A 15,449-nucleotide genomic window follows, 5' to 3' on the forward strand; every position below is an offset into this window, starting at 1 on the left:
TTAGACCTTCTTATCTAGATAAAGATAAACTGGATATTTTAAAATCAGAATTTCAAAATTTATCGAGTGAAAACTTCAAATTATTAATACGAAAAGGTGTGTTTCCATACGAATACATCGATTCCGTTGACAAGTTGCAAGATACATGTTTACCACCGCGCGAATCATTTTACAGTTCCTTAACCGGTGAAACTATATCCGAGAGCGATTACGCGCACGCCGAGAACATCTGGACGCGATTCTCCATTCGAACGCTAGGCGAATATAGCGATTTATATCTTAAAATCGATATCTTGTTATTAGCCGATATTTTTGAAAACTTTCGCGACAAATGTATCGAAAGTTACGGGCTCGACCCCGCGTATTACTATACTCTCCCCGGATACACGTGGGACGCCATGTTGAAGCATACCAAGATTACGTTTGAATTGCTTACCGACATCGACATGGTCATGTTTATCGAACGCGGTATACGCGGTGGTCTGAGTCAATGTTCCAACAGATACGCGCGTGCTAATAACAAGTACATGGAGTCATACAATCCATCGAAACCATCGTCGTACTTGATGTATTTCGATGTAAATAACTTATATGGATGGGCAATGTGTCAACCGTTGCCTTATGCCGATTTTCGATGGGTCGACGACGTGTCAAGTTTTGACGTATCATCCATCGCGCTAGATTCGCCTACAGGCTATATCCTCGAAGTCGATCTCGAGTATCCGCAACATCTTCACGATGCGCACACTGACCTACCGTTTTGACCGACACGCGACAAACCACCTGGCAAGCGGGAATTCAAACTGCTTGCAACGCTATACGATAAGAAACGCTACGTGATACACTACCGCAACCTGCAGCAGTGTACGCGTCACGGTCTTCGCGTTACAAAAATACATAGAATTTTACAGTTTTCTCAATCTCCCTGGCTTCGAAATTACATAGAACTCAATACACATTTTAGAACATTGGCTAAAAACGATTTTGAAAAAAATTTATACAAATTAATGAACAATGCGGTGTTTGGCAAAACGATGGAAAATGTGCGCAATCGCGTTGATGTAAAATTACTAACGCACTGGGACGGGCGGTACGGTGCAGAGGCAATGATCGCTAAACCAAATTTCCACAGCAGAAGCGTCTTTTCGGAAAATTTAATAGCTGTGGAATTGCGTAAACTCGAGGTGAAATTCTACAAACCAATCTACGTGGGTATGTGTATACTCGACATATCCAAGACATGTTTGTACGAGTTTCATCACGAGTATATGACGCCAATGTATCGCGACAAATGTAAGGTCATGTACACCGATACCTATAGTCTCATATATCACATTGAGTGCGAAGACATGTACAAAAATATGAAGCGCGACGTCAGCAGATTCGACACTAGCGATTATGCTGCGAACAATGCGTATGGTATGCCGCTCGTAAATGAAAAGGTACCGGGTCTAATGAAGGATGAAAATAACGGTGCCATAATGACCGAATTTGCCGGGCTCAGAGCAAAAATGTACGCGTTACGAGTCGATGGGAAAAAGGATACGAAGAAAGTTAAAGGCGTCAAGAGCAACGTTGTCGCGAGAACGATAACGTTTGACGATTACATACGGTGTTTGAAAGAAGAAATTGAAATGACGCGCCAGCAGTCGTGTATACGATCGAAATTGCACCAAGTATACACAATCCACGAGACAAAAATTGCTCTGAGTCCGTACGACGACAAGCGGTATATCGTACCCGAAACCACCGATACGCTACCGTGGGGGCATTATAAGATACCATTGTAAAATGTGTGTGTGTGTGTGAAAGAAATATTAATAAAGATTTTTGTATTTTTTATATTTCATATATTTTTATGTAATGCATCTCATACATCTTATATTAAAAATACATGTACTATCGCAAGGAATATTGATAAGGATTTTTTATGTATATTTTCATTTTTCAAATATTATATATGTTATACACATATATTTTTCCAGAAAATTAAAAATAAACATTGTATGAATTAAATCACATTGTCTTTATGTATCCAAGAATTGTGCGAATTGTCAAATCCCAACCATTTCACGTAAACCTCGTCACCCCTCCTACGCAGTACTTTCTCCACGAGATACACGTCCGGATAATTCACGCGATGCAACTCGTGCTCGTAGAACGCTCCAGCGATAGGTTTTTTGCGATAATCCTTAAGTTGATAGCTTACGGGATTAGTATGCTGCACTTTTACAATTTTAAACACTTCGGTTGTCCAATTTGGCGTGTAACCTTTCTCAAAAATTGTCTTGTATTTGCTAACGCGTACCGAGTCACCTACTTTGAATTTTGCCGGACCCGCGATATTTACACGGTTGTACACAGTAGCCAAGAGTCTTTCAGCGACCGCGGGGGTAACGTCGACGGGTCGCATACCGATCGTTCGATGCTTGCGCGCGTTGTAATCCGATACGAGTCGCGGCAACGCGCTGATCCACTTGTAAGATCCGTTCAGCGTAAACATCTTCCACATGTCGTTTTTCAGCGTGCGATTGAATCGCTCAACGATCGATGCCTTCAATACTGAATATGTAGAATAGTGATTGATGTCATGTTTCCGCATGAGCCGGTGCACGTCAGCGTTATAAAATTCCTTCCCCATATCAGTCTGTAAGTTTTTCGGACATCTTTTGCTATTTCGAATTATCTCAGCGATAGCGTCAGCTGTCTCGCTTCCGCCTTTACTCTTGAGTGGTGCGGCCCACGCGTGCTTGCTCAACGCATCGATGACTGTGAGTATGTAGTGATAACCTCTGTTGAAACGAGAGTACGGACGCATCTCGACAATGTCAGCTTGCCACAGGTCATCGTATCCCCTATGATGTGTCTTCGGGGAAAATTTTTTCTCGCCGGCGCGTGCAATTCGTTCACTAACTGCCGTTTCTCTAAACTATGTTGTTTCTTCGCTTCCTCGGTTATTCCCGATCGCCGATCCATCGTTGTTTCGATTCGTCGATCAAACGATGTGTGCCTCGAGTATCACCGTACGTTTTATCATTCGTTACTGTTCGATAGCCGTTCGATAACCGTACCTGCCCCGTTCCATAGCCGTTTCTGACTCGTTCGATAGCCGTTCGTTACCGTTCCTATCCCGTTAGTTGCCGTTCCTGCCCCGTTCGATAGCCGTTTCTGACCCGTTCGATAGCCGTTCGTTAGCTGTTCCTGCCCCGTTCGTTGCCGTTCGATAGCTGTTCGCAGCCGTTTGTTGCCGCTGTGGCAACAAACGGCATTTGACCCTGTTGGTAGTCGCTTCTAAGTAGTCCGTAGCCTCGTTCACAGTCGTTTCTGACCCGTTCGTAGCCGTTCCAGAGTTGTATGCCGCCTTGTATGTAGCCGTTCCTGACGTGTTCATAGCCTTGTTCGCAGCCGTTACTGAGGTGTTCATAACCTCGTTCGCAGCTGTTCTTGAATTGTTCGTAGCCTCGTTCACAGCCGTTTCCTCTTCGATCACTGCCACTCATTGTAGTTCGATAACCCTTCGTTCGATAAGCCTTTGTAGATGTTCAATAATTGTACAATAGCCGCTCCTTAGCCGCTCGTAGCTGTTTCTGAATTAGTGTTAATCGCACGCTGAAGCTCGTTTATCGCAGTCTGCAAAGCTCGCACGTCCTTCTCGAACGCAGTCAGCTTCTCGTCTGATTCTTTCTGCTGATTCTTCAATGTTTTAACGCATTGTTCCACGTACAGTTTGTTGACTGCATCGGTATCAGCCTCAGGTTGCGCTACACGACGAATCTTGCGCGACCTCGCGTCATAGTACGTAGTGACGCGACACAGAGCGTTTTGACGCAAGTAACTTGTCACCGATTTACCCCAATGATCGCTTGTTCTAATTGCTTCATTTCTCTGTTCGAATAATCCAAATTTGTTGATGGGCATTTTTTCTTCTCGATGCGAGTGACGTCGATCGACTGATCAATTTCGTTGAGACACCGTTTAATTTATAATAAGGTCGACTTCGCGAAGTTCCTCTATAATCGACAGGATCTCGTTGTCGTGAGCGTTGTGGCCAGCTCGGTGCGAAGCGTCGAGCAATCGTAGTCGATCCACTAGCTCGTTGGGATCGTCCCAGTGCACGTAATCGATCTTATTGTCGGTTAGCGTCATCGCGCGAGGCATGAATACTCCCGTACCGCATTTTTTCTTTTTCGATTCGATCGACATCAACGGTGCAATTATGTGTTTATATGTGTATCCCCTGTTGCTCTTTAATTGACCTTGCGCATCATATTGACGTTTATGCACACTCGTCGCCATTAATATGCTCTTATATTTTTGCATATCGTCCTCAGTGTATATGTCATCATCGGGAATTCTCTTGAAGATCAACTCATATAATCCAGGTGTACCAATGTACCTCACTTTGTCTATGATTATAGAGTCATCTGCGCCGATGTCGAATCGTTTGTTACCGAGTCACATTTCATTCTTGTCGAAATAGACACCGTACTTAGCGCCTGTCAAAGAGCGCAATATACCCAACATGTATAAACAATATTTTTTTGAACATGGGAATATAATTAATTTTCGACATTATATATGATCGATAATTACAAACTGATTGTATAATTTATGAGTGAAAGAGGAAACGCGAATAATATCCTCTATAATTAGTTGTGAATATATAAATATAATAATATAATTATTTTTGAATTTATAACAGTTATCATGTATGAATTTTTACATCATTCGGGATAAGTATACAGGGTGTCCCTGAATGGTCTGTACAAACTTTGTGAATACGTTCCAGGGACCTAAACAAGCAGAAAATGTCGCATAAACATGGGGTCGGAAACGCTTGCTTTTGGAGTTACGACAGTTCGAAGTTTTCCTGCAATAGCTGGAGAAATTATCACGTCAAATCGCAGAGGTGTTACAAAACTGTGTTTATTTATTTCCTCGGTTTTGCCACGGCGAACGGAGGCCATTTCGAGCATTTGCTATAGCAAGTGTACTGTCCTGTTATGTCCGTGGCAAAACCGAGGAAATAAATAAACACAGTTTTGTAACACCTATGCGATTTGACGTGATAATTTCTCCAGCTACTGCAGGAAAACTTCGAACCGTCGCAACTTCAGAAGCAAGCGTTTTCGACCTCATATTTATGGGACATTTTCTGCTTGTTTAGGTCCCTGGAACTTATTCACAAAGTTTGTACAGACCATCCAGGGACACCCTGTATATATTTTATCTTTATATTTAATGACTTACTATATATTCAAATTATATTGATGATTAAAAAAGTATGCAGTTGTAAAAATAAACTATACTTATTGCTCTATCTCCACTAACTATATTCAATAAAGCTAATATTGTATAATATTTACACACAATTACGGTCTATTATTTCGAAAGATCACCAAATACCGACAACGTTTTATAGATATGTATGATATTATGCATTATAAAAAATATTAAATAACATATCAGATTATATAAACCATTTCATAATCGATGCACAGATATAACGATGCAGTAATCTGGCGAGCACATTTTCTCGAATAATTCTAATCTTCATACTACAGTATACTAATAATCATAAATCCACAAGTTATAAATTTTAAGTAAAAATAAAGAGCGATAGAATTATTGCGCGGAAATCACAAATATTTTAAGATTTTAAATAATACTATATATTAAATGAAATAGGAATACTGCTCACCAGATTCCGCGCCTTATTGGCTGTTATTTGTCAATTTTTAATTATCTTCAATTATAGAATTGTGTAACACATTGCATGACGAGCGCTAAATCATCGAATCGAAATTGGAAATCGCTGTTGTGAGTAGGGGAGACCGGGGACAAAAGTAACAACGTCATGAAAGTAACAAGCCTCGTAATAAACTACACAATATGTTGAATAATTTGTACTATATAGCCAAACGCGTACGCCCCGATTCTCTTCCTTTTCAGCTAATTGTTGTAGAACGATCGCGCCGGTTGCACATGCAGGAGTGAAATTAGTGTATTTGCATTATTCACCTAAGTATTTCTTGTTTTAGTTTTTTTGTATCTATGTCTAATTAAAGTGTATATATTGACGTAATTATTTGCCGGTGTATTCTTCTAAAATGTATTTATAAGTTTTTATAGTTGATTTGGCTAAGTCTTGCATCATATTTAGGTTATAATGCTTTTATTCTAAAAAATGTGTTTGGAGACAAAAGTAACACGACACTCTGTGGACGAAAGTAACACGTTTCAATGCTTAAAGTGTAAGAATTGGTCCCATAATAACTGTACCAAAGGCGATTCTTATTATGCCATAATTGTGATTCGGAATAGATACCAATCTCTTTTGTATAAGTAATTATCATACAATTTTTACATTATTATTTAGAATTAAACTATTATTTAGACTTAAAAAAGTACAAAACTGGTGTGATATTAAGTATAATTATTTTATGATATTACTTATAATTATTTTGCTTAACGAAGATTATTTCTTTTAAGTTTTTAAAGATGATAAAAATAAATATTTATTTTATTTTTTATTTTAATATAATATAATACAAAAAACATTTATAATAAAAGTTATCTTGCTTAATAAAAGATTATAATAAAAGTTGCCTTAAATTGAAAAAAGTCATATTTATTTTATTTTCCCGAAAATAAGAACTGGTACTTTTATCCCCAGACTATGTTACTTTCGTCCCAGGCCCCCAAGATAAAAGTAACAATCAACGTACTTGCGGAAAGCTATAGTAGCTCTTTAAATATCTGTCATTTGAGATTGAAACATAGGTATAATAGTAGAGCAATAAATGGAGTTTTTAACATATAATCTTTTTTTTATATCTCTAACGATAATTAATTAGTGACCCAAAAAAATGTTACTTTTGTTCCCGGTCTCCCCTACTCTCTGTGTGTGCGTATCCTATCTACATATATAAAATATTCTGTATACTGCGTAGAGAATTAAATATTTCTAGATATCTCTACGTAAGTGTAATTTAAGATATAACTGCTGCACATAAATATATAAATATATAAATATATAAATATATAAATATATAAATATATAAATATATAAATATATAAATATATAAATATATAAATATATAAATATATAAATATATAAATATATAAATATATAAATATATAAATATATAAATATATAAATATATAAATATATAAATACATAAATATATAAATATATAAATACATAAATATATAAATAAGCACAAGTTCCTACATTTGATGTTAAATTACATAATTATATCATTTTTAAAGCATCGTTATTTTTATTCTACATGAATACCTGAAATCCCAAAATGTTGGGTTCGATAAAGATAAAGAATAGAAAGATAGAGAAATATGCGCCTTAGAATAGGTTACCGCGGAAATTGCCCAACCAAACATTATATCCCTGAACTGTCAATAAATAAGCTAAAATGCAAAAAAAAAACATTATTTGCAATATTTATTACATAATCTTATGTCCTTTTATAGAATTGAATATTACATAATATTCTCGATTTAAACTTTTTTTGGGCATTTTTTACAATAGAAATGTTAGATTAATGATATAGTTTCCGCAAGGGAAATCTAAAAGATTGTACTTTGCCTTTGCTAAGAATAATCTAATCGGCTAAAAAAGATAAGTTTGATCTAAAATTGAAATAAATGAGCGACAAAATATATATACATATATGGCATTTATTTTCTAAATAATATGTTTTGCATTAAATATAAAATATCAATATTTAATAAATGTGAAATTATATAACAATAATGAATAATTATAAAATATTTGAGACAAATAAACATTAATAAAGTACAAATAAATATTAATAAATTTAATTAGACGTGATTATAATTTATAAACAAATCAAATAAACATTAATAAATCTAATTAGACGTAATTATAATTTGTAAATGCTGTAGAGAGATGTCTTGCAGCATATGATGCTCGGTTAAAATTATTTTAAAAGGATTATTAAATTTTAGAAGATTCTTTTATGTTTATTTCTTAAAAAGAAAAAAGTTAGGAATGCTATTGTAAAAGTAGTTAATGCTAATGCATAATTTTGCATTAAATTTTAATTTCCAATAAAAGAGTCGAAAAAAACGTATTTTTGGGCAATTTAAAAAAAACTGTTAGGTATTTTTATTTTATCGATTCTTTATCATAATATATATCTATCAAAGAAGTTTTCATAATTTTTTCAATTAAAAATATCGAGAAATGTAGGCACAGTAGCTATTTTCCAGAGACATCTCTTTTCGGAGGCGCTTGGCGATGAGCAAGATTGCTCGGAGCTGGATCAACTGAAATAAAAAATTCAAAAGGATTTAGCTTTCGTATGAATTGATCTAGTCGGTGAACGAAGGAATTTTAATTTCGATGAAACCTTTTTTTTTATTAATAAAAGAACGAAAAGTTTTAACACGAAAAATTCGTATTTTTGCATCAAACGTCTGTCACATTGTCAAAAATCAATTTTTTGTAAAATCCTTCGTTCACCGACTAGATCAATTCATACGAAAGCTAAATCCTTTTGAATTATTTATTTCAGATGATCCAGCTCCGATCTTGCTCACCGCCAAGCGCCTCCGAAAAAAGATGTCTCTGGAAAATAGCTACTGCGCCTACATTTCTCGATATTTTTAATTGAAAAAATTATGAAAACTTCTTTGATAGATATATATTATGATAAAGAATCGATGAAATAAAAATACCTAACAGGTTTTTTTTTTAAATTTCCCAAAAATACGTTTTTTTCGACTTGCTGACTAGGTATAATCCCTTAAATAAACTAAAATTATATGGGCCCGGAATAGCTGATTGTGTGTAAATTAAAAAATCTACATTTTATTTGAACGTAAACTTGACACAAATCTTAGACGCGTTTTTCTCGAAATCATTTTTTCAAAGTCGGTGAGCAAGATATTTCGAAAATCGTTACACCGATTTGCTTGAAATTTTACATGCTTCTTCTACATATAAAAACATAGTAGATGAACGAAGGATTTTGTTTTTTAATGAATATTTTTTTTACTTAATAAAAAATGAGCAATTTTTTAATCGAAAAAGAATATCTTAGTGTCATAAGGCTGCCATTTTGTCCGAAAATAATTTTTCGATTAATCCTTCGTTCATCTACTGGAAAATTTCATACATTAACTACAGCTTATCGAATTTTTGATATCAGATGTATCAGTTTCGAACTCATCGCGCAGCGCTTTTTAAAAAACAATATCCGGGAGAATAATTATAACTTTTACATTTTTTAATATTTTATATAAAAAAAATATAATAACATCCATAATATTTGTACTTTTAAATAAAAATTTATTTGTAAAAAAAATTATTATACTTTTCACAAAAATTCCCAAACATCATTCTTTTTTCGGCCTGCTGGCCCTGAGTAAAAGGGATTAAATTCCCTTACCGAGAAAAGGGGACCACCGAACGAACGTTCGAAACAAAATAATAGCGACTCAAGGAGAGTCGTTTACCTGTTTTCAGGCCTTAAGGTTCGTTCAAGTCGAGTCCTCCTACTGTGCGACTTCCGGAAAATATCATTGTTGCTCCCTTCCCTTGACCTATCCCTTGACCTATCCTTTCTCCGGGCCTGGACGTAACACTAGCATTAAGAAATGTGTATTTTTAGTCTTGTCCACATCGAAGAAAGTTATAGACGCATCTCGAGTGCTAGAAGATAACTTTTGTGCGTTCACATTCGTGATTTGTTACAGATATACATATAACAAGTATAGAAACGAAATTTGTGGTACGAGAGCAAATGACATCCGTTGCATGCTTTTTCGTAAATCGTTAAATTTTTCGCGATGACTACGATAACACATTTGCCCGACGAAGTAATTGTTATCATTTTGAAGAACAAGAGCATTGACATAAAAGATATTTCGAGCTTTAAGTCCACCTGTAAAAGATTAGCACAGATAACGCTAAGCAACGAGTTTTGGAAAGAGAAATATTGTCAAAGGTACTTTTTCACTCATAAGCTTCTTATATTAATTTTTTGCATTTATTTCACACATGATCAATATTCATCGCTTAACAAAGCACCTCCTCAAAAACAATAGTCGAGAAATAAATTTATATTATTTCTTTATTAATTTAAGTTGTATTTATTAATTTATGTCTATTAGTTTATTGTATATTGAACTTGTTAATCTTAATGTGTCTAAAAACTCGAGTCATAATAAGCATCATCGATCAGTTTCAAGTTATACAATTCATAAAGAAAATTTTTGCGTTAGTGATTCTTGAGTCATTGTTATCATAAATTAAAATTTCAATCTTTCTTTACCTAGATCCTATTATTAATTTGTGAACATAAAAGTTATTGTGTATCTTTATTATCATCTTATTTATTATTACTATTATTTTTGATTAATGCTTAGGAATATATTTTTTATATAAATTATTTCAAATCATTCAAAACATAAGTTCCAAAAAAATTTCTTTTCATTATTACATTATCAGATTTTTCATTTCCATTATTTCGATTTTTTTTACTAAAAAGAAGTATATCTTATAATGTAAAACTAAAAATTATAATGTTGTTACTATGTTGTTATTTTTTAATATTCAAACTTCAAAATATGTTATAATACACGATTATGTATAAATGATTATTTACATATTAATATTCAAATAAGAATTTTTATTTTTACATTTTTATAATATATATTTGTTTTATTTTTATAATATTTTTTTTACTTTTCATAAATAATTATATCTTTGGAAAATAATCTTAATTATTTTCTTAAAATTTTCTATTCATATTTTATGGTTCGTACAGCTTTATAAAACATTGTGTGCAATCAAATTTATCTCTATTTGCAACTTGTAAAGATTAAATATTTCTATTCATTATTCTACAATATCTTTTCAAATTTTACTTTTATTTTAACGGCATGTGTTAAATCAAAATATCCTTACACATTTAAATTGCCTGCTTAATTTATTATTTAAATATGATGTAGAATAATAAACTTAACATATTATTTAAGCTTTATATTGCTGACATGATGTTAATTTTAATATAATTCTTAAAAATTTTTTATCTGAATTTTAGACGTTCTACTGCTGTGAAAAGGTATAAAAAGCTGAAAAAAACTTTTAACCGTTTAAATTTTGAGGAATCAATGAAATCAGGAATACAGTGTATTAAAAAGCTACGACATTATGTGTTACTAATGTTGGGCAAGAATTTATCGAAAACTGACAAAGAACAATTAAATTGTCTTCTACATTTCATAGTTGAAAATTCTATAGTTTATTGTTTTGTTTGGGACGAATTAAATAGAATTATTTCTGAAGAATTATTGGACATAAAATGTCAAGAATTATTTTGGTAAAATTCAATAAACTAAATAGTTATTAATATTACAAAATTAAAATAATTGTTTTACGATTAATATGAAATTTTTTTTCAGCGAATTTGGTTCCGATTTCAACTATTTGGCAAATAAGTGTTACTTTGACCTAATCTTCTTTTGTCTAAGACAATATCGATTTCTGTACAAGCAATTCAAATTTGTAAATAAGCCGAAGGAAAAGCAGATTGTGGAACGACAACTTCTTATTTTGGCTCAATATTATCTACCACATGTGCCTTATTCGGTCATAAATACGTGGCTGAATGGTATTACCCAAGAAGTATTATTTCGCCTTAAACATAAGTATCCTATGCATTCGATATTCTCGATCCCGTTGGAGCAATTTTCTTTTTGGGGAGATAGCAATATCTCTGAAAATTTCTGGAATCCAACAGAAACTTCGCAAATTATACGTATAGTTAAAGAATATATATTTTCTGATTTAGAGATTCATAAATTATACGAATTATTAATGATATCAAATCTTGAAGAGTTAAATTCGGCAAGTTTTGTCTCGGATTATGTTAAACTACAATAATAATATACATTATACTGGGTGTTAAAAAAGTCTGTACATGGTCGAATACCTCGATAAGGAAGAGTTTTACTAGAAAGTGTTTCAGACAAAAGTTGTATGGCTTCGAGGGGGACATAACATGGTACCATTGGTTTGACCTTGAAGAGTTATTTGAAGGTCACATGAAGGTTACCTTCAACTTTTTAAACGAGACACCCTATATATTTTTGTATATTCTTGTAGCTCATCTCGAGAGCTTTCCAAAACACTATAATTAAGTTAGTTTTCATTAAGTACTTTCCGAGTTATGAGGCTTGAAATCATTTCTTAATTTTACATAAACCGTAAAATATCTTGTAAAATATTCATTTTTCGATTATCTTACCTTAATACTTTTATGTACAAAATAAGGAGAGGAATCAATTGGTGTGATTTAATTATAGTGTTTTGGAAAGCTCTCGAGATGAGCTACAAGAATATGCAAAAGCATATAGGGTATCCCATTTAAAAAGTTGAAGGTGACCTTCACGTGATCTTCAAATAACTCTTCAAGGTCAAACCAATGGTACCGTGTTATGTCCCCCTCGAAGCCATACAACTTTTGTCTGAAACACTTTCTAGTAAAACTTCCTTATCGAGATATTCGACCGTGTCCAGACTTTTTTAACACCCAGTATGTGCAAGAACTATTACAATTTTAATATTTTAAACGTTTATTTTCTAAACGTTCTAAATGTATTCTCTTATGTAATTTTTTAAGGTAATTATTTAGCTTAGGGGAGCCACCTTGGATAACCTTGACCTTGAAATATGTTGTCAAGGTCACTGTCCTGAGTAACATTCAAAAGGTTTTAGCCGGCGCACATTGTTTATTTAAAAGTTATTAACAAAAGAATTTCACAATTTTAATGCTTTTTATCTCAGAAAATATTGATTTGAGAAAAAAAATTTTAAGCAAATAATAAAGCCGCTAAAAAACTCTACAAAAAAGGTTATATGCATTTTTTCCATAAACCTACTATTTTAGCTGTTATATAAAGGAATAATAATTTTAAATACATTTAATACAATTTAAATTTATATAGAATTTAAGGATGTTTTGTATGTACAATCTCAGCAAAAAGTAGCTGAAAATCAATATTGACGAATATATCCACTTTTGGTGTATTTTGAGTATGAGAAATTGCGTGGAATATTACAATTTGATCTTAGCTACAGTGCAGAGATGTATTTTTTAATATTTATTGCGTTTTTACTGAAATATTCCGAATTTTGTTAATCGAAATGATTAACTTTTGGCAGTAACGATACCTCAAATTCAACTTGACAACACGAAATTTCATTTTTGAGAATAAAATAATTTAACGTTACTGAGTGGTTTAAAGTGTCAGAATAAATATTAAAACATTTATTAATTAAAAAAATGCATTATTTATAGCAATTTAATTAATAAATTTAATAATTTGTCATGTCTCTGGCGAGCGTAAAATGTGACAACGTTGTAATTTTTCGTAAGTTGGCCGAACTTCGCGCTCTACACACGAAGCCTATACTGCTTATATCAGTCGATGACTTATACGCATTTGTAGGTTGACAGATTTTCAGAAATTGCTCGAGGTGTAAGGTTAGTTCGTATATATATATTAGTATTTTTTCGCAATTTGCTCTAAGTATACAGCTTCAACATGCTTCGGCACTATTCCCGTCTCTCTCATTCTTCTCAGCCGAGTGCGATGTTGCCAAACTTTCACAGAGAATTTCGCCTTGTGTCAGATACATGGCTAATTTAATTGAATTATATTTAATATCTTTTTAACCAGTTAGTACTTGTATAATATTATTTGATCAAATATTTCCTCTGTATCTAAACTACACTTTTGCAAATTTTAAACAAATTCTGAATATTATTTCCATGTGTTTTTGTCATTTGAATCGACGTGGTTATACGTTTCCCATAAGAACACATGTTAATTCGGTGCAAATTGAAATCCTTATAACTTGTGAACGCTTTAGTGAATCGATTTAAAAATTGTACTGAAGATTCTAAACATATGTAAGAACATTCTGTACAATTTTCATTAAATTCTCAATATTTTGAAAATAGGTACAAAACATCCTTAATACAATTTAATACAATTAAAAATTATTACAAATGTATGTGTACACACACACACACGCGCGCGCGGGGGGGAGGGTGCAAGGGGGGCCTTCGGCCCCCCTCCCGCAACCACCCCGCCGGTAGGCAAGGTGGACTGGTTCGCTCTATAACTTACAATATATATCCATTGTGGTTTAACTCTTCGCAATGCGTCCCCTACCGGCGGGGTGGTTGCGGGAGGGGGGGCCGAAGGCCCCCCTGCACTCCCCGCGCGCGCGTGTGTGTACGTATACATTTGTGATATTTTTCAATTGTATTAAATATATTTAAAATAAAGAATAATAATTTTAGGAAGTAGCATAAATGTTTATTTATTGTAATTTATAATTCATTTATATTTTCATTGATAGGATACATAGCAACCATTATTCGAAAGAAAGCATCTAATCGGTTTTCATTATCGAATGTCTTTTTGAAAATAAATTCCGCTAAATAATGATTAAAGTGATCCTCCAAGTGATAATTTAAAATAATTATTTTTTTATATAACAGCTAAAATAGTAGGTTTATGAGAAAAAGGGATATAACTATTTTTGTAGAGTTTTTCAGCGGCTTTATTTTTTGCTTAAAATTTTTTTTCTGAAATCAATATTTTCGGAGATAAAAAGCATTAAAATTGTGAAATTCTTTTGTTAATAATTTTTAAATAAACAACAAGCGCCGGCTAAAACTTTTTGAATATTACTCAGGACAGTGACCTTGACAACTATGTCAAGGTCAAGGTTATCCGAGGTGGCTCCCCTAAGCTAAATAATTACCTTTTTAAATATAATTTATTACTTTCTATTATTATTTATTATTTTAATATATTTTATTTTAATATATTTTAATATAATTTATTTTAATTATAGATTCCAGCTTCATACGATAGAATTATTGTATTAATTATTATATATTATATCGTAACCAGAAGATTCGGCATAGGAGACAGCATTCTGTACGTAAAAATAGCATATGAATGCTTTCCACATTATGATGAAGCAGTGTTTCCAATGTTATATAAACCGAAATAGTAAGCATAATTTTATCTTACAGTTCTTTCAAACTTTCTGGATTTTGTTTATATATATATATATAGGGGAGACCGGGGACAAAAGTAACATTTTTTGTATTATAGGTCACTAATTAATTATCGTTAGAGATATAACAAAAAAGATTATATGTTAAAAAATTTCATTTATTGTTCTATTATTATATTTATATTTCAATCCCAAATGATAGATATTTAAAGAGCTACTCTAGCTTTTCGCAAGTACGATTGTTACTTTCATCCTGGGGGCCTGGGACGAAAGTAACATAGTCTGGGGATAAAAGTACCAGTTCTTATTTTCGGGAAAATAAAATAAATATGACTTTTTTCAATTTAAGGCAACTTTTATT

General features: G+C 32.8%; 1 protein-coding gene and 1 pseudogene across 1 annotated transcript; both read left to right on the forward strand.

Annotated features, from left to right (window-relative positions):
• LOC145965742 (uncharacterized) overlaps nucleotides 1-15,449 on the forward strand; it is a 314,284-nt pseudogene that overhangs the window by 27,430 nt on the left and 271,405 nt on the right.
• On the forward strand, nucleotides 1,215-1,790 carry LOC145965584 (uncharacterized). Its single transcript, XM_083089254.1, has one exon. The coding sequence runs from the start codon at nucleotides 1,215-1,217 to the stop codon at nucleotides 1,788-1,790; it is 576 nt and encodes a 191-aa protein (XP_082945380.1).

The sequence above is a fragment of the Camponotus vicinus genome, unplaced genomic scaffold, assembly GCF_025532165.1.
Source record: "Camponotus vicinus isolate PSW18456_S1 unplaced genomic scaffold, iyCamVici1.0 SCAF_14, whole genome shotgun sequence".
NCBI lineage: Eukaryota > Metazoa > Arthropoda > Insecta > Hymenoptera > Formicidae > Camponotus > Camponotus vicinus.